The 20392-nt window shown below is 36.7% G+C and overlaps 1 protein-coding gene across 2 annotated transcripts in view; it reads left to right on the top strand.

Moving 5' to 3' along the window:
* The window catches only part of IMMP1L (inner mitochondrial membrane peptidase subunit 1), a 37087-nt gene that overhangs the window by 7655 nt on the left and 9040 nt on the right, over positions 1-20392 (top strand). For both annotated transcript variants that reach the window (XM_072863734.1, XM_072863733.1), the window contains exons 2-4: positions 9126-9263; positions 10049-10137; positions 11077-11203. In XM_072863734.1, coding sequence (XP_072719835.1) covers positions 9159-9263; positions 10049-10137; positions 11077-11203 — 321 coding nt within the window. In that variant the 5' untranslated portion in view covers positions 9126-9158. The remainder of the gene's footprint in view (positions 1-9125; positions 9264-10048; positions 10138-11076; positions 11204-20392) is intronic.

Here is a 20392-nt window from a genome sequence, read left to right as displayed (position 1 = left end):
CTGTTGTAAGAACTCGTTTAGAATGGTAAACTAATTAGATCATTGAGAAGTAGATGAAGAAAAGACGCATTTTGGACTTTAAGTAGGCAAGAATTAAAATTTAGGTTTTTCCCTGTGAATTATAAAGTTAGGTAAAACACAAGCAAGCAATCTAGTAAAACTCACTTTAAATATAAAAAGCCAGATCCACTGTTGGCTACTTAAGAAAACTTACATTGTTCCAAATTTGGAATAATATTGTGATGAAAAAAGCAGAAAACACTGAATATCTGGCTTTTTTGTAGCCAAGCTGTATTTTAGCAAACTTCCATTACTCTTTATCTCAATGGCTTCAGCTTCTTCCATCTCCTGTACTGAGCCTGCCAATTCCATGCCAAAACTGCTGTATTTGCTGAAATCCCATTTCAGGAGCATGTATCTAGGAGTAGGGCTACCTAAGCAATCACCTTTGTGGTTCTCAAGTTACTATCTACTCAGTAATGCATTGAAGTTTGTGTTGACTCGAGTTAGCTTTTGCTGGCCTAGATATTAGTGCTGTGATGGTAGCAATTGTTGAAACCTTTTTATTGTTTTTGTATGAAAATAATGTATATGTGTTATTTCATTGCAATGGAGGACTCATTCTGGAGGAAGTAATTTATCTGAATTTTTAGTCGTATGACTTACGTGTACTTGATCGAAATGCCTCCTCAGTTTCCATATTTTCATTATTTCTGTGAATTAGAGCTGTCTCTGTGTCCCTAAAAAAGGAAGAAAGCTAATGGAGCTTCCTTCAAATACCTTTTTATGTTTCTGAGAAAGCTGTTGCACACTCTTGGAGCTGCATGTTTCCACCATTTCTCTATCAGCTGTGCTTCCATTGGTCCAAGAAGTGTGAAGCAGTGTTTGGTCTTGATGTTCTCATGCTATTGCCAAGCTGCAATGATTTTTTTTTACAGAATTTTTAACATTTCCGGCATAAAAGACAAAATTCACGAACGTTAAATTCTAGGAAGATCATCGGTCTTCTCAGCATGTACACAATATTTGTGAAAGGAGCTGTATGACCAGTCCCTGTTTTTCCTTTTAAAAGGGCAAGCCAAATTAGTAAACTCGGATGAAATAAAATCTGATCACTTATTAAAAACTTAAACAGTTTCTAAGAAAGCAATTCAGTCAGGGAGATGTGATATTAGTGAAGTTATACAATGATTGTTTCTGTACTATTTTTCTGTTTTACAAGTACTTGTGTCCTCATTTGAAATTTGGATTTGGGGTGGTTATCTGTGGTAAAATAAGCCATATAGGCCCTTCTTGGTAATCTGTTTGGTACCGGTGATAATGCAGTTTGTGGGGCTGGAGTGCTCTCAGTGTCGCGCAGGTACTCTGTACCTCAGCATATAATCATTTGCTAATTTTGAGAAAGGCACCTCTACTTACTTGATTCACTAAGTAGTCAGTTTTCTCACTTATTATTGTGTCAGCTGTATCTTTTACGTTAAACCATCAAATTAAATAATAGTTTATGCTGGCTTTTTATTTTAGTTCATGCATTTAGAACCTGGAACTCAGATAAAAAGATAGTTTCAGAATAAATTCAGTATATTATTTATGAGTGGAGCAACACATTAGCATTGAGTTCACAATAGATCATATCGCTTTTATTCCATCTTACAAGCTTAGCAGCACAAACAGAATAATCAACATATTATTTGGCTGTCATCTGCTGAACAGAAACCAGAGATCACAAGGAGGTTTTCCCTAGCTGCAGTGATGGCCTTTTTGTTCCAAGCCCCCATCTGGGAGGGCCATGGTGTGTTATCATATGGAACGCGGGGTTTTCTGTAATCTGCTTAGCTGCACTGCAGTTTGAATCTTTATTCCATGTTTGTGTAATTTATAATTTTAATGAGACCACGGCTCTTGTGGGCTTTGAAATATATTAAAAGCTCTTTTGTGCATATGCTTTTGTTCTTGCTTAATAGGCTCAGTGTATTTAAAACTGATGAATTTTTATTCATGGATTTGGATGTCTGGGGATTAACTTAGACTGAATATCATTGCACTCATCTATTGATGTTTGAAACTTTTTAAAATACTTGTATCTGTAAGCGGGGAAGAACTTACAGAACTTGTTTTATACAGAAAACAGCTCAGAAATAACTAATAAAATTTTATTGAGCAATGAGAAAAAGTACTGATTACAGTTTATTTTTACTGTGTAAACTCACATGAAATACAATTTGTGCTATGAAAAAATAAGTAGTTGAATCTGTGTACATGTGTATTTAGAACTTCATAACTAAAAATTTGGGAAAGCCATCAAAATTTTTGTAGAATAATAGCAGCGACAAGCACTTGATTTGCATTTTTCTTCTGTTCCGGTAACTTGAAAATGTAAATACTGAGCTCACTTTTAGCTGACCGTGTGTTTCCTTTCTCCTGTTTTTTAACATATTTTTTAATGCACAGTATGCATAAGATACTTCATTAGAAGATGATGCTCATAACTGGGAAGTATTGATGAAGAATGGACAGAAAGATTCTTTGTTACTGTTGTCATATTTTCTGGCAGTGCTGAAACTGGTCTTGTTTTTGCTCTTGCGTTTTTCAAATGTTTCGTAATAGCTTTGATTTACTGTTTGTGTTAAGATCTCGTACTGTGTGATTTCTGTCTTCATAAACCACTATGGAGCACGCTTCAGTGATGGCATTCTAATCTGAGACTAACACTGGGCATAAGATTAAGACACTTGTATTTCTTTCTGAACAGTCTTGTTGATGCTGTATATAAATAGGTTGCTTTGTTTTATGTGGAGGATGTTTTGTTTGTGGTGTTTTTGTTGGTTTTGGTTTTTTTTTACCAGGAAACAATCCTCTTTGTAATGACAAATATTTTAAGTAAACAGCCTTTTTACTTGTCAGTGCATAGGGGAATTATTCACCCCTCTTCTATTCACTGCTTTGAGTAGTACTTCCAAAAATACCTGCATGCTTCTAGAAGGTGCGTCCGCGCTGGGAAGTGCAGGGGACATGTGAGCCATGGACAACTTTAGTTTCTGGAGGGTTGCACATTTTAAGTGCCTAATCTGAAAATTGGACCTGTAACTCTTTGTCTTAATTAAAATTAATTTTAAATGTTTACATGTCTATGTCTCAAGTGAATTTTTTGAAACTTAAGATAACTGTATTCTGAGCTATATGCTTTTATTTGACTGTTGTCACATAGACACGGTGTATTTTTCTCAGTCACCAGAAAGTGGCTGTGCTGTCTGTCAGACCTTTGGCATTTGTCCTAACTTTGACATTCTTACAGGAAACTGCTAAGTGAGTATTTCAGCACCCCTCAAAGGCTCAAACTCGCCATGTACGACCATGCCTTTGCTCAGCTATTTGTATTTCGCTGTTCAGGAAAGAGTGCATAGAGCTGCAGAGGAAGATAGAAGCCCTGGAATGCATCTGACCATTAATACAGCATTTTATACAGGGTTGTGAGATTGTTAGGAGTTGGTTCCCAAAGGTAAATAGAACCAGTGAGAACTACTTGAAATCCGTTTTGAAAAATTGCTCATTCTTATGTAGGTAGTCTCTCGTTGTTTAACACCAGAGGATTGCTTTATGTGAATTTGTTTGCAGGATTGAGCTCCTTGTCAGCTTGAGACCAGTAGATGAAGGAGCGCTTGTTGGAGACAAACTGTCAGTGCCTAGTAGAGATAATGTGGGAAAATAATCTTCCCTTCCAGAATATCACCAAGCTTTTTCAGATTTGCCAGACTGAATCCAGTGTTTCTTCTAGAGAAAACCAACAGCCAGAAATAAAAAATCAAGTTCTGCCTGACTCCCTGCACAGAAAGACCTTTTGAAAATTGTTCCTTGTTTTGCTTTAGATGTTTGGAATCCTCAGATTATAATTGGAATATTTAAAACATTTTATATTTTTTAAGTTGTGTATCTGATATGGGAAGAATCTTTCCCAATAAACATGATACGCACCCTTCACTATTCTAGTACATGTAACATTAATGCAGAAGTTTTAAAAGAATAATTTTATATTAATAACAGCTCAAACATAAATACTTAAATAGCCTAGTCAGTGTGCAGTTTTTCTTTGTTTTGGGTTTTTGGATTTTTTTAAGTAATAATCTCAGAGCAACTCCTTGGGGAAGAGATGGTGCAAGTTATGGGATTACCTCGTGTGATGAAAGGTGTCTGGTTAGAAGCAAAGAACGTTAGGAGAGGAGTTTCTGTTAGCTAAGGAAAAACTGATAAACTATCACTAAATATTCAGTGAAAATTGAGAATTAGGAAGCATTATATAAAGCAAATGTGACTGGAAATTTTTTATTATCGTGAAAAATCTATTTAATATCAAGTGCAATAATTTGTTTAGCTACGCTTTCATTGGCTGCGACTTCAGTTTTCCTGTATTTAAATTTTTGGCACCATATGTTAAACTGTCTTACGCAATGCCATTGGTTATCTGGAAATGATAAATCTTCTCATTGATTTCCTAATTTTATTATGTACACAGTTAATTGTAATCCAAGATTACAGCAAACAAGATGTTAATTTCTAGACAACCTATGTACATTTCCCTCAGTGTGATTGTTACAGAAGCAAAGAATACAAAGAGAATACCATTTGTGCTATCCTCACAGGAGCTGTCAATAAAAGATGTAATAGGGGATTTAGGAATCTGGAAATGGCCAACTAATTTATGTGAATCTATTTTATTTCAGCTAGAAAGACCAAGCTCTGTTTCGTCTGCACTGCATATTGCAGAGCACAGGCTGTCTATAGAAAACCAGGCGGCTGCATATGGATAGTCCCTTGATATCATTCACTTGCTGTGTAATCTTATTATGCAAAGTTCTAATCTTCACCTAGAATGAATGCCTCTGGGTCAGAATATAGTCATATCAGGGTTTTTGAGGTCATGTTTTGTGATCCTTAGCTTATTCTTCTAAGTAGGGCTGGGATTTAAAGAGTATTCCCCAGACGCTAGCAGAGATAGACGGCAAAACCTGCTGCCTTTTTGGAAGACAAGACCAACATGAGGTCTCTGGTAGGATTAAACTTGATTTGTAGCTGTAGGATTTTTTAACAGATGTATTATTGGACAGGGAATAGGGGGCCACCAACACAGCGAAATTGGATCACGATTGGCATTCTCAGGGAGTCCGCTGGCTGCTAAAACAGCAGCTGCATGTGGATTTGACTTCTTTCAGGTGAAGCGACTTCCAGTCATTTGGAAAGGATGGGATGAAAAGGAACCTTGGTGATAATTTTGATGTCTGCAAGATTTAGTACCAATGTAATGGGATTATCGGTAACACCTTCACTGCAGAAAAAGCCACCTGGCGCTATAACTGGCAGCAACTGAGAACTAATCCTTTCCCATCTCTTGGATGTCATTCATGAGGCTCAAAGTGATTTCCACCCTGCTAGCTGTGATTAATTTTATAAACAAACAAACAAAAAAATCAAACGATGAAGGCATAGGCTATGTAAGGAGAAGGGAACAGAAGATAATAGTAATTACATTTTGCATTTTATTTGCTGCAGGGGATAAACTATACAGTTCTTGTAAAATAACTGAATTCTACTCTATGTGATAAATATGGAGGTGTAACCTTTTTTAATCAATGTCTATGTTTGGTATAAAAACAATGTCTATTTCAGTATAAAATTTTCAGCTACATACTCTATGATAGTAGGTAGTACCTGGAAGTAATTACAACAGGTTTTATGCCATTAGTTCTGCGATAAGGATGTTTATGCAACAGATCCATTAAGTTTTCAAGGGGCCTGTGACTTAAATAACTTGTTTTATTGTGCTTAATGGTCTTACGCTGTATCTGGTGGAGTTGCCTGCTGACAGCACTTTGTATTAAAATTAATTGTGTGATGTGGAAAAACGTTCAGCCATTTACCGTCTTGTGATGAACAATATGGCAGTGTTTTAGAAACATACTGATAAATAGTTTTCTGAGGAAACGGAATTGTATTTTACTGATTCTTAAGCTAGAGCAATTGTAAGATAAATATTCCGTGGGTTTTTTAATAAACTAGAGGGGTTTTTTTTTGTTTTTGTTTTTTTTCCTGGGCTTACTCTTGCTGCAACCATTCACTTATTGTGAAGTTGTTACTTAAAACGACATGGAAACTTTCACAATTGCAGTTATTCTGTGGAATGAACATTAGTTGTCTAAAGATGGACCTTAATGTTAAAAAGAAACCTCCCAATCCTCTGAAGTTATCTTGTTATGTTCAAACTGTGTATGATCTAGGTACTATATATATGTCTTAATTTGAAATTAACTTTCTTGAGTAGTTTCTTGAGTAGTAATAAAAAGCCTTTTATATAAGAGCTAAGAATTTTTTCACCATTATCATGAACATCTGATAAGCCTGAGCATTTAAAAAAATCTGTTGTGCCACACTTACGAACTGGGACTGGCGAAATCCATGTCTTGGGGGTTAAGAATTTAGTTTAAGACAACTGGGAACAAAATTTGAGACCTCTTCACTCATGTTCTATCCCCGTGGTTAGTTTTATACCATGACAGCTCCAGCAGTAGGTGAAGCTCACTCTGAACCCGGTGTTTCCTTCAATCATTTACAAATCTGTCCCTCCTAATTCAGAGTTACTCAGCGACATCAGAGAGAAATGTATATGTTCGGTGTAACTACTGGGAAGTACGTGTCATCCAGAGTCCAACAGGAAATCAGTTGCAATCAGTTTGCAACTTATTTTCAGAGACATATAGCAGTTTTTTGTAGTTTCATAATAAAAAATTATTTGAGTTATAGCCTGATAGCTGTTGGCATGAGAAGTTTGTATTTTCTGTTAACGAGTCTGTCGTTACCGTTCCATTTGGCGCAATCGACAAGATCCACCTACTTTGGTCAATGTAACGCAATGTTTATCTGATTTCTTTTTACCTGTAATATCCACAGGTACCTGAATTCTATACTGTCTTCATATATTAATATAACATTCCTGAATAGCATGGATCTGAAATACAGGATGGTTGTGCAGTATTTTTCTGTTTGAGAAGCAATGTGAGGCTGTCTTTCTAGCGGGTGCTGTTAAGAAGTATGGATGATGTACTTCTCTCAAAAGAGAGTTGTGGTCATTAATTCATGCTGCTTGAGCAACTCTAATCAATCTGCTGTCACTGTCTTCCTTTATCACCTGTAACACATTTCAGGGCTCACAGTGTTTCTGGCCCTGAGAGCAAGGAGTTGGTCCATGCTTTTCATAGCGTACTGGGTCGAGAAGAGCAAACCGCTTTTCTGGCTCTCCGGAATAAATTCTGTTAAAAGTGCATTTCTCCTACAGCGAAGCTGTTTCAGTTTCTACAGGGTGTCCCGCAGTGTGCTGGGCACTGCACATGCTAATGAAACAATTCAAGACTCTTCTGTTTTCTCTTGTATTTTGGTTCATTACTGTGAAACTCGTTACCTAATATTACGGATGATGAATTACAGATTGGTTTAAGTGGATTTATTCTGGAGATCTTTTGTGTTTTTTTAAAAAAATAAAAGCAACTACATCTTTTGGAACAAGGAAATGAGCTTGGTAGAGAACACTTTCCCCCAGAATGGTCTTTTTTTCTTTATAAATAAATACTAAATGCAAAGAACAAAAGCCACTTTTGACTGTATTCAGGCAAAATTCCCATTAAGTTGTAGAGAGAGTTGTGCAAGTAAGGCTATGCACTTTTAAATGCCTGCATTTGAATAGCAAAATGTCATGAAATATAGAAGGGGAGGTCTTTACTTCATTATTAAGTAGGGCATATTGTACATGCACCATTTTTCTTTTTTTTTGTTTTCTTTTTAACATACTGCATTTGTTTAGCAAGCTATATTGACCCATCTTAGTAAATAAGGGAAATCTTGCTGTGGTTTTAATTCATGATAAAGCTGATACTGAGTTTAAGGGGGACAGGCTTCTTGCAGAATGTAAGACTTGCTTCAGTTACTTCAGTATGTGTGTTTTCCACTTCCTTAAATAGAAATATATATTAAAAAACCTCTTAAAAATTGGGGTAAGGAAGCATATTAATTAGATTAACGTTGGAGTAATTGCAATTAGGCATTGGAGTTTGACTTAAATATTTGGGCGAGGGGATCAGAAGATATTTACAGAATCCTTTTATGTGCTACAGAACTTATGCCACTGTACTGTAGCTGAGAACAGAACGACCTAATGCCTTATTTTTGTATGCAAGTGTTTTGGTAATGAAAGTCTAGTCAAAGGAAAGCTTTGCAAAACCTCCAGAATTCCTATCAACAACTGTATTCTTTTTCTAGTCATATTTAGGCAAGCCATTCAGGACTCCATTATCCTTAATTTTGTCTAGTTCTTCAAGCCTATTTTCACTTGATTGATTGTCAGGTCACTTTAAGTTTTGGTTGACTACTCGATTACTCCAGTTTTCTGTGAATGCAGTTTCAGTTGTGAAATATCTTCACATCACTTCAGATGGTTCGATGCTTCTCTGTTTTGCTGTTGAGCGTTCAGTTTTAAATACTAGTGCTTGAAGAAAAACTGATTTAAGTTGCACTGTCTTCACGTGATTAAAACAATTCTGTCAAGTGTTATTTAATAACTGCATCTGAGTTACAATGTGGTCCAGCCAGGAAGTCAAAGCCTGCATTAAAGGTATGATTACAGCTTTCCAGATTCCACTCAGCCAAGCCTAGTGGAGGGGAGGGTGTTCTTTTAACCGTTGCAGATATTCAGACATGTGGCAGGTAAGCCTGTCTGCAGTCTCAAGTAGAAGCAGCCCAGCTGAGTCAGCGGAGAGCACTGACACCATTCTCTTCCATTAATTTCTCTAGTTTGGCAAAGGTTTGCTTGGTTTCAGCTCCTGCTCAACTGAATCTTACTAATAAGCTGGTGAGAGGGGTCAATTGATTGTATACGTGGAAGTGTCTACGTAGTAAACTAAAGACTTCTTCATGGCATTTCAGTTTAAACTATATTCATCTTCTCAGATATATCTGATTATTTTTGGTTTTATTCACTGTTTTTTTTTTAAATATGGTCCAACAGTTGTTAGAGACAAAAGATAGTTTTGTAAATGTTAGGTTGTTTGTTATCAAATGAATGATATTCTTCTGTTTTACTATAGACTAGAACCAGCTGAACGACGTAACACTGTACCATGCTTCGCAATGCCCTAGGAAAAACCTTTCGATTTCTTGGGTATACTGTGCAATATGGCTGCATAGCGCATTGTGCCTTTGAGTACCTTGGAGGAATTGTTGTGGTAACTTTTCATTTTCATGACATTTAAAAGAAAATAAAACTATAATACTGAAATTTTTATATGTGATAATGCCAATATTCAGGTTTCTTTTTTTTAGAGCTTTTTCAAAGTGTGTTTAGTAAATGCCTATTTTTTTGGAGGGAGGCCCAGCCTTTATGAAAATTATTTCTCCTTTAGGCATTTGTATTTTTTTGTCAAGTTATTGCTTGAGGCGTCACTGAAGCAAATGGGAAACTGTGATTAAGCATTTTGTGAAACTATGTTCTTTCAGAAAGACTGGAGTCACTAATAATGCCAGATGAAATGCTCTTGTTTCCAACTCTGGGCAGATTTCTGGATGTTTTATGCTGCCCCCCCCTCCTGTTTCTAAAGCTAGCAGATACTGCTGCTGGACATAGTGGATTTTGGCTGTGAGCTGCTCTTGCAGCTTCTGTGATGATTCTCTTTTACAGAGGCTGCAGAAGGGGGTAAGCTGGCAGAGCTTTGAGTGCTGCTCCTAATAATTTCCTGCAGATGAGGTCCTGGTATGAATCCCCAGGGGCTCGTAGCACCCAGCGCAGTTCAGGACAATCCTGAGTGAACACGGAGCTGTAACAGTTAGACGTGCTCTGGAGGCTGTCCTCGCCTTTTAATTGTATCACATGTTCCTTGGAGGATCTCACTTTTGTAGTTGTTCTTTACATTACACCTTTTCTAATTTGTTAGCAAATAATTTGAATATTAATGTATTTTAGATAAAAGTAATTGGAAATAGTAATTTTTTCTCATTTATTTTTAATTTGCAGTGTTCTGGACCTTCAATGGAACCAACCATTCAAAATTCTGATATTGTCTTTTCGGAGAACCTTAGCCGCCACTTTTATTGCATTCGAAAGTACGCTCCTTTGTCGAGACTAGATTTTACATTCAGTTTGCCAGAGCTTGTCAATAACTACGTTCTATCTGTGCTTTATTTTTCATATATTCTTCTGCTTCTAAATTGTAATTTTTCATAAATGTCCTCTCATTGTGTGTGATGGAAGCTAAAGTAATCAGCACATACAGCCCATCGAGCAACTTATCAGAATTCATTTAGGATATAGCCCATGTCACTTTTACAGCTTTGTCCAAAAAATGGAAAAATTCACTTCTTTTTTTTCCTAAAACAGTTCTATTCTGCAAATGTAACTTCCCACTCTCTAAGCAGTTTTGTCTTACTTGCAAACCAAGCTGTAGGTATTGCTGTGCTCAGACAGGTTGTTAGGAAAGTGACCGAATGGTATAAGTACTGTTTATCAAATGTCATTTTATTACTGTGTTGTAGAGCACAGTGGGCTCAAGGCCCTTACCCATTTTGTTGTGGACTGTTTCAGTGTACAATCTAATGTGTATAATCAGGAGGCAAAAGTAATATAAGGTCTTACAAACTCAGATCAGACATTTGAAACTTCACTGGAAGAAGAACATTTGGACAAAAATGTTTAGGAACACAGAATCTGTTCTGTTCCATAGATGTGTAGTAACAGGATCAAGTTACATGGCATTCATTTCATCAGAACATTGTCAATCAAAATGTGGTCTTAAATGTTTTATAAATTATTAAATCACAAAGAATGTCTCCAAATGTACTTAAAAAACTGTGAAACTATGTGTAAAATCACACCCTGAGTAAGACTGAAGAAACAAAATTGTAGATGAGAATTTTCAGCAGAAGGAAGTATCTTCAATGTACGTGAATATTTTTGGAGTATACACATTGATGCACATGTATTCAGCCAAATAGCTTGTACTTAGAGTTCTTGTGTTTGTTTTTGTTTCTGTTTTTTCCTCTCAGAGGAGATATTGTAATTGTGAAAAGCCCAAATGACCCCAAATCAAATATCTGTAAAAGAGTAATTGGCTTGGAAGGGGATAAAGTCTGCACAAGCAACCCTTCAGATTTCCTTAAGAGTCACAGCTATGTAAGTATTAGAGTTTCTTGCTTTGTAACTTAATGATTGCTTAAGTAGGCCTGGTAGTCTAAAGGATTTGTAATATTTGAGTATCATCATAAAGTATGACATTCATAAATTATTCTTTCTTCTTCTGTATGTACAGTAAAATGTTGTAAACTCTGCTTTTGGCAAGCTGTCTTTCTTGGTGTCTTTTCTCTGTAGGAAGTGTAGGCAGATGATATTTTTGCTCTGCCCTTTGCTTAGGTCTTCTTCCCTGGGAGAATACTTTAAAATTCTTTGCATAAAGTGCGGTTACAGATGGCAGACTTGAGGGCTTGGTCTTAAGGCAATACTGTTTCTCTATTTTAAACGCTAAGAAGTGAAAAGTTTGTCTCTGCAATAGCTTTGAGGATTTTTCTTTCAAAATTATACCTCAGTATATCTGTATTTCAGTGTAACAATATTCTAGTTTTTCTGAGTATGGTTGGAAGAGTAATTTTCCTAACTTGTCTAAAAAGTCAGGTAACAAGATGAAATAAAAAGGAAAAAATATTCTTAATGCTCACTTGTCTTTATGCAGACAGACTTAACAGAAGTTTGGAAAAATTTGTGACAAAATGTTTTCAGCAACTTCTTTTTAGGCTATCATTAGAAAAATAATCAGAAATCATGATCAAAGAAAAATGTAGGGTTTTTTTCCCAAAAGCATGTTTGACCGTTACCTGTGTTCAGCACCTTGTGGAGACATCAGATTTTGCACAGGTGTTTTGAATCTTAAAAGAAAGATGTTCTGCTGCCTTTTCATATCCACTTCATCCTCATAATTAGGAGAATTACCATCTGGCCCATAGCTAAAGCCCTGCGCTGCGAAGGTAGAGAATTCTATGGAACGCTCCTTGCAGCCAGCTACCGTTTGTGATAGATAAATCCTTTAAGAGTTTAGCTGTCATAAAGGCGGCCAATGTCACAAGTGTGCCTTCAGGTACCGTTTCTTCATTTGTATTAAGCAGCTGAAGTGGAGTCCATCCTTACTAATATCAATGGCAAAATTGTTGTCAACACTGTCTAGATTCGGTGTCTGGATTTAGTCAAGACCTAGGACCAGAAAGCAAGGATACGATTCATACCCTTTTCTGAGGGGTTGAATTTGTTGTTTCTTCCACTCCAGTGTTGAGGCAAGACATTTCAGGCACCTGCCTCTAATCTGCCCTTCTGATCAAGTGCTGGTACCACTGGAGCTTCTGTTTACACTGCTGGCACTTGTGGACAGAAAGAAGGAACTCGTTCTCTCTTATGCTTTGAAGGGGAAGACAGAACATTTAGTTTTTCCATAAATCAAATTGTGTTACCATTTAACCAAGGAAAAAACTAAAAAAAACCCCAAAGAACCCCAACCCACCTTTCTTAACAAGCTGAAGAAATTTTCTAGCTCCTATGAGAGTAGTAATTTAGATGAAATACGAATTTCCCAGAGCAGAACGACCTGAAATGGAAACCTGAACTCTGTGTTGTACACTGACAGAAGACGCAAACTGAGTTTCTCTGAGCATCTTGTTCCTCACTTGTTTTAGTCTTGAAAAGGAAGTTCAGGAAAGATTTGTACTTAACAGGATGTCAGCCTTTCTGGAAACCCTGAGGTAATCACATGAACATCCAGCAGAACAACTTCTGCCCTAGGTGCAAGGTTTCTTGTCTTCAATTTTAATACAAAAGGTAAGGAGAATGAGAGCATGAGGAATGCAGAGTCTATTTGCTGTTTTCCCGTGTATGTTTTTCATAAAGGCTCATGCGTGGAAATACAGCAAAGTGACATGCAAGCTTTCTTAGTTCTTACATCATAACTTGTATCTAGGGGGAGAAATGATGTAAATGGGAATGCTTTCGATCATTAGTGCATATGTGCTTTCCTCCTCTCTTCAGTGGTTGTTGAAGAGGTAGATCTTTCCGTCTGTTCAGGAGACACTTCCTTTACAGAACCGTGTATTCTCAACATAGGTATCTGCAGTTTATGCTTGTAGTTCACACTGGATTATTCACTAAGTAAATTGTTCTTGTTGGGGAGGGAAAAAGTGAGGTGTGTCTGTGTTGAGGTAATTGTCTAATCAGATCCCTTACTGTAGTGAATCACGGAGCTATGCACTTTTTCTCTTAATTCAAACACAAAAGCAAATAGCAGCAGCAGATGTACCGAGAACTGGCTATTTGTTTTGTTGATACTTCCTTGAGAAGAATTAACCTGAGTTGGGTTTTTGAAAAAAAGATTGTCGAAACTGAGGAAGGGCCTTGGCTAGGATCCCAAACGGCCAGAAGTGCCGCCTGGGGCGTCGAGCTGCCAGAGGAAGGTACAATTGCAGGCACTCTATAAGTGAGCAAAGCCTAGAAATTAATTGTCATGCGTTTTGTTGTTTATATTCAGCTACTAAGTGCTTTTGTTAACATGAGAAGTCTCTGAGCAATACTTGAATGCCGTGACTCCAAAGTGTGTAAGGTCAGAGGATTGTTTGTTTGCATTAGAGTGAACTGCTCAGCTTCCCTTGACTAACTTGTCTCCTGCTTTGGGGAGTGAATAGTTACTGTCATGTTTGCAAACTTACTACAGTACAGTAAATACAAAGTATCAGATGCCAGAAATATTACCAAGTTAGGTAGTTCGAACCTCTGCTTCTTTCTTGGCCAACTAACGGTGGGGTATTATGAGTTAGGCAGTTACTGGAGATGTCAGAGTAATGGCAGTACAGCAGACGTGCCTAACACAGCTGAGAGCGAAAGCACCTCTAAGCAGCTGCTTCTCTTGTCACCCCCAAAGGAGGATCCTTAGAGCCATGTTAGCTGGAATTGCGCTTAGACTGCAGTGACTGTGTCGATGCTAGGGCGGGCATATTTTACAGGTTTTTAAGTTAGGGATTTTTGTGCTTAGAAGCACTTTCATACATGATTCTTAGTCTGAAGCCTAAGAGAATGCTAAAATCAGATCCTGCTTCCAATCCTGTTTCATTTATGAATATACTTCTCAGGATGGCTTGTATAGATAGATAGGAGAATGGAGAACTCCGTTTACAATTTGCTCTTTGTAAAATTACACAGATGAGATACTTTATTGCTGCAAACAACCACGGAGATCCCTGTAGATTAAACAAACAAACCTTACAAGCTATAATAAAAATGAAAAATAAGAAAATTGCGCGTAAGTTGAGTAATTGTTCTGAAAAGAGATCCTTCAGTTGAGTAGAAATGCAGTATAGCAGTGGTGGTTATGCGAAGGTCTTTATAGTGTATAAAAATACTTTTGCTGCTATACTTAGATGAAGTAATACATCATATGAGAAAAATTATTCTTGTCAGAGTGCACCAAGTGTAAGGCTGTACCAAAAAGCTGTCCTTGATGGAATCATTGTTGGTTTACAAGCGGATGGAACTAATCCCACATATCAAATTGATGGGTATAAATTAAGCACGTGCTTAAATGAAAATTTAAGTACATAAGGAACGTCTTTACTTTGGACCCTTTATGGTACATGATGCTTCATATGCTAGAGGCTGGAGCTTATCTGCAGAATAATAATGAGGGAAATCTTCCTATTTACGTGAAAAGTATAATGAAATTCCTTTTTTGGGTGAGCTGCTATAGTATTACAAAGCTAGGAAAATGCAATTTTTCTTTTCACTGCCTTTTTATTGATATTTGGTATGGAATATGAGCATTAGGCTGGCAGTTTTGCTGGGCTCTTTTTTGGTTTTGTGCTCAGTGATGGTGTTTATAGATACAAACGTGTATTTACTGTAATAAACATTTAAGAATGCAAAACATTTTTACTGTATCAGAAGCAATGTGGTATGAACCCAAAAGTTAAAAAGGTAAACAACTAATTTTTAGTAATGTGGTATCCAGACCTAGTTTCAATTATTAAAAAATACCTTTACTGATTTATTAATTTAACTATAAGATCTAAGTAATGAGGGTTAATAAGTAAAATTACTCAATCATAGTAAACCCCTGAAATGGTCTTTAAAAAAACACCTGAAAGGTTAGTTTTCATATTTAGGTTTTTATTTCCTGTTTTTAAAAGTCTTAGTATGGATCCAGGTTTGTAATTCAGATTGAGTATCCTATTGTTATATTTGAATTTGTTTTAATGCCATTTACTTTAGCTTTAATTTCTTTAGTACCATATGTTCTTGTGCTGCAGCTCCTATTTACAAATTGAAAAAGTGAGGGGTAAGTCATCAGATTAAAACAGTTTGTATGTCATAAACCACCAATATGCTAAGCTTTTGTGTCACTTAAACAAAAGTAGTACCTAATAATGTCACTTAATACAGCTAGAGTCTGTAAATAAGGAACTGCCTTTTGCAAGTCATAATGATAAAAAGCTGAGATACAAATCCATATCTCAGCAACACTCTGCTGGTAATCAATCACAACACACCGCTAATGCTGTGAGACTAGCTGATGTGGGGGAAGTATGTTTACCTTGTGCTAAAATGAGGTTCATTGCGGAGATGGCATCTCTTCATCCTGTGGTTAACTCTAGAGCTAACATAATTCCGAAGATAATGCATCTTACTGTGTTTGCAGATCAGAGAAGTGGTCTTACGCAGCGCTATTAACTCTTAAACAGTCCTTGTCAAATGCAGTAAGAATATGATGTGGGCACTAAGAATAACGTAATATTAATGTAAACAACACAATACTTTAATCACTAGGCAGTACTACAGATTTTGGATGCACAACCTAAGACGCTGAAGAGTGGTTTGGTATTTCAGAGCGCTCAATACCATTGGACAGTCTCTTTAAAATACCTTAAATAGCAATTAAAAATAAAGTTCTCAAAACACTAGTTCTTTTTCCTTTGTCCTTTGTATCTTAATAGCTAGTTTACACCCATGGTTTAGTATTTCAGTAATCGAAGTTTTTATAGTTGCCCGTCAGGAGAAAAGAAAGAGTAGGATATTTCCTCTTCTCCTTAGTTCTAGCGTTCTAGAGGCTTGAGAGAAAGTGATGCCATAATTTTAAGCAGCAGGTGTGCTAAATGTCTGGTGGGAAAGGAGAGCTGATTTGGCATCTGTTTAGTTTGCAGACTTGTTCAGTTTGCAGATCCCTCTGTATCCCAGTACAGAGAGTTCATAACTAGAGCTAATCTTGAATCTTCTGAGAAGTAAATTTAAATCAAAATGCTGATTTGTCAAAACTAAATTATTCAAGGGAAAAGAAACACAAAGAATTTTGTCAATCTACTTTCCAGTATTTCTTCTGCTCCAGTGGATCGGTCTTTTTACCTTTGCAGTTTTGCTGTTGTTGTTTCGAGACCGTACAAGTGGCATGACTTGACCCAACAGCACTGGTACCATTCACCATAGCTTATCCTCATGCCTGTGGGGTCAGGGAGGTGGGTGGCCAGGCATGGGCATGCCTGCACCATGGCTCAGGCAGGGGCCAGCAGCGAGAGGCTCAGCTTAAACTCAGCTCCCGAATGAGCTCCCACTAAGGTCTCCTACATCCTTCTCAAACAGCTCCTTCTTCCGCACAGTCTGAACCAAGATGAGACAACAGCACTGTATCGGCTGGTCTTGAGTGCAGGCCAGCTACACTGGGGTGGGGGAGAGCGCTGCCCAGGCTCTGACACATTGCCCTGGTTCTTCTGTTCAGCCAATTCATTCCTGAAGGAAAACCATAAAGAAATCTCCTCGTTGATTTGAGGGAAAGTTGTTTCAAGATCACTCATTTCTGAATTCATAGCACCAGATGCTTCTCCTCTGTGGAATACTGTCTTGGCTGTACTGGTCAGGTCAGTTTGAACCTTCAAGATTTTATGATTCTGTTATTCCTCTGCTCCAAGTTCAGTAGTAACTTCTAGGAAGCTGCTCAGGATGATGAAACCAACTACTCAAGGGCTCGCTGAAGATTCTGAGCACAAGTTTTAGTCTGCCTCTATCAGCTTCACGTCTGAATGAAGGACCTATTTCATTTGTTTTCCTCCTTCATACGTACTGCGAAGGCCTTCCGACTGTCTTAAATGATGAGATCATGCAGAGCTGAAGCCTTAGGTTGGTGAGCAGAGATTCAGGTCACTCCTGATGGAGCTGGCAAACAATACTTTTAAGATTCCTTAACCCTGCTCAAGAGTATTTATCGGCCATTGTTGCTACCAGGCTTATTAGCTAGGTCACTCTGCACAGGTATGCCTTTGTCCAGGGCATACCAGTGAGGGTAATGGGGTTTGTGTTTTAACCAGTAAGTTCCAGCTGGGGTCGGAACCCGTAGGTTTTTTTGTTCTCAAACCTATACTTTAGGGTGACCCTGTTACATCATCTGTTTTCTGGAGAAGAAAAGAATCAAATCCTTCTTAATGATTGCTGTGAGAAATTTTCTCACAGCAAACTGCTAAGTAATCTTTGCTGGATTTGTAATCGATATTTTCTTCCAAAATATCACTCTTCTATAAATCAAGAAAGCTAATAATAATCTGGACTGATGAATCACAGAAATATCCTGCATTTTTTTTCAGGAGTTCCTAAGTGTAGCTAGGAGATTTGTTTTTCTAAGTTTTGGCCTATGAATATCTATAAAATATGAAAGTTTCAAAACTGTAGTGGATTAAAAAGCTTAGATAATTTTTCACTATTTAATGCAAAGTGATTTTGTTTTCAAAAGCAAACCATTGTTTAAATGCAAAAAGAGAGGTTGTAAAAAGTGTGTGCAAAATCTGTGCATTAGTCCTCATGACAGTTATATTTGCTCACAGTTTTTATTCTATTAAGTTTAAGTTAGTTTTAATTTTAACTGATAATCTTTTTAGAAAAGGAATGATGGCTAATAATTTAAATTTAGGGTTGCAGCTAGAGATTTTAAAAATTGGATATATAGCTTTTCAGGCTGATTCAGATCAGCATATTTAACAATATGTTTTAGATCTGAATATTAAATGAGAATATTTATAGAATTAAAGTAAACAACACATGCAAGTGTTTGAATTATTACTTAACACAGTTGGAAACTTTTGCAACAGCCAAAAAGTGATACTGAGAGAAAGAGAGAAAGTGTATCTTTTCATTATTTGACTGGCATAGCTATTTCCGATGTGAAAATTCTGTGCCCTCTCCCATAAAGCAGTGAGTGCAGTGATCAAACCTCTTAAGTTCCAAGGAAGCAAGCTCAGGAACAGCAGTAGCTACTTGTGCATTACACAAAGTTTAGAAGGAGCAACAATGGTTAAAAAACAACCATTCAACCAACCAATGAATGCTTTGACAGGTTACTTTTTACAGGTTACAGGTTATAACAGCTTCCCCAAATTGTTATTAACAAACATCGCCCAACTGGTATGCTTGCATGATAGAGAAAAATGTCTTACAAATTCAAATCTAAGTTTCCTTGTAGTATATGAGTTAACATTGCTACCACTGAAGGTTATGTGATTTTAATATTGGTTAATAATTAATTTCAAAACTTATAGACAAGTCTTCGTATCTTACCTTTTTATAAATTTTCTATTAAAACAACCAATGACTTAATATAGAGGATGAATTCATAATACAACTATTTCATCACAGTGAATTTAATTTCTGCATAGAAACCTGTTAAGTGTTTCATTGTCATCTTTTCTCATATTAATCTGGACCAAGGCCATAATGTATTCTTTTTAATATGTATATTTAAACAAACTGGGCCAAGTATATTCTGTCTTATTCATAAGCAGCTTAAACTGTTCAGTAAGTAAAAGGAAAATGCTAAACTGTTTGGAAGTACCTATGAATTTAAGGCAAATTCATTCTGTTATATTCTTTTAAAAAGTATTAAATTCCAGGTAATTCAGCCTTTTAGTGACACTTCGAACATGTTGATTTAAGATCTGCTATACTGTTAAAGTCCCACCGTGGTTGCTACCATTTCATAGCTTTTTCCAGCACAAAAAAGAAATGTAAATGCTTATGCTGATTTTGAAAACACTGAGCTAATTAGTGTGGTTGGGTTTTATGTAGATGGCAACCTTAATATGAACAACGTTTATGATAAGCCTACAGAAATGGTGCCTAGAGCAACTGGATCATTAGAAAAGTATCTGTTAAGCATTATTCACTCTTGGTTCTGAATTAATAAAGGATTAAGGAATAGTTATGTGAGACTTTAAGTATAGAGTGATAAAACAAATTCCCGCATTTCTGTGGTGTATATTTTATCCTAACTAGATGCAATTTACTTAAATAAGGCAATCTAATCAGTATTTAGTAAATTTGTCATTTGATATTGTAGATTCTTTTCATCATATTTCACTTTAATCAAGAAAGGTAACACCTGTGGTTTATTCACAAAAGCTTCTTTTGTTAAGTGAACACCCGCAGGCCATGAAGCAATTACATTTGTTGCTTGTACCAAAGTAGGAGGCACTTAAATAGACCTTAGTAGGGATAGATGAGAATTTGCAGACTTTATTCTTTTGTCCAGCACTGAGATTAGTTCTTATCATAGCTCAAGAAGGAAGCCTCTGAACTGAAAAGAAAAGATGGGAATGAGTTGAAGTTCTTCTTAAGTTTGAAACTTTGATATTGCTGGAGGTGATGTGAATACCTGTGACCTTATGAAAGTTCAAACTTCATCTACTGCCAGCTGATTGTACATGCTGATGGTCTTTGACAAACACAGACTACTTGGAATTCCAAAAGGAGAGACTGCAAGAGATTCATGTTTATAATTCTTCATTTATCTGTTAAAAATCCCTGTTTCTCCATCTTCAGTACCCCCCCCAAGTCCCCCAAAATCACAAACAAACAAAAAAAACCAAACCCCACCAAAACAAAAAACCAGCCCAAACCACAAAAGCCTATTTTCATTTAGTTGGGTTTGGGGGTATTTTTGAGGCAGATAATTTAATCAGTTAATCTTATTTGCAGTATATTAGTTTTCTAGTATGCCAGTTAATGCAGTGCAGGCATCTCATCTCTTGGTTTTGAAGTCAGTGAGATTACTCAAAGAACAAAATTTGGCGTCATGTAAAAAGACCAAAAGAATATAGTTCTTTGTTGATTCTCCCCTGCCCATTTATGTAAATTAATGTTTTATGCTAGTAAGTATGCATCAAATACCTGTACTTCAGTTTTGCCACTTTAACTATACCACTAAGTAAATGACAACAGCCCTGCAAATGCAGCCAGTTTGTTGCAGTGAAAGATTCTTATTTATCTGAGCTGAGACAGAATAAGCTACTGCTGCAAGCTCAG

Source organism: Ciconia boyciana, chromosome 6, assembly GCF_034638445.1.
Source record: "Ciconia boyciana chromosome 6, ASM3463844v1, whole genome shotgun sequence".
In the NCBI taxonomy this organism is placed as follows: Eukaryota; Metazoa; Chordata; class Aves; order Ciconiiformes; family Ciconiidae; genus Ciconia; species Ciconia boyciana.
This window is presented reverse-complemented; position numbering and strand designations above follow the sequence as displayed.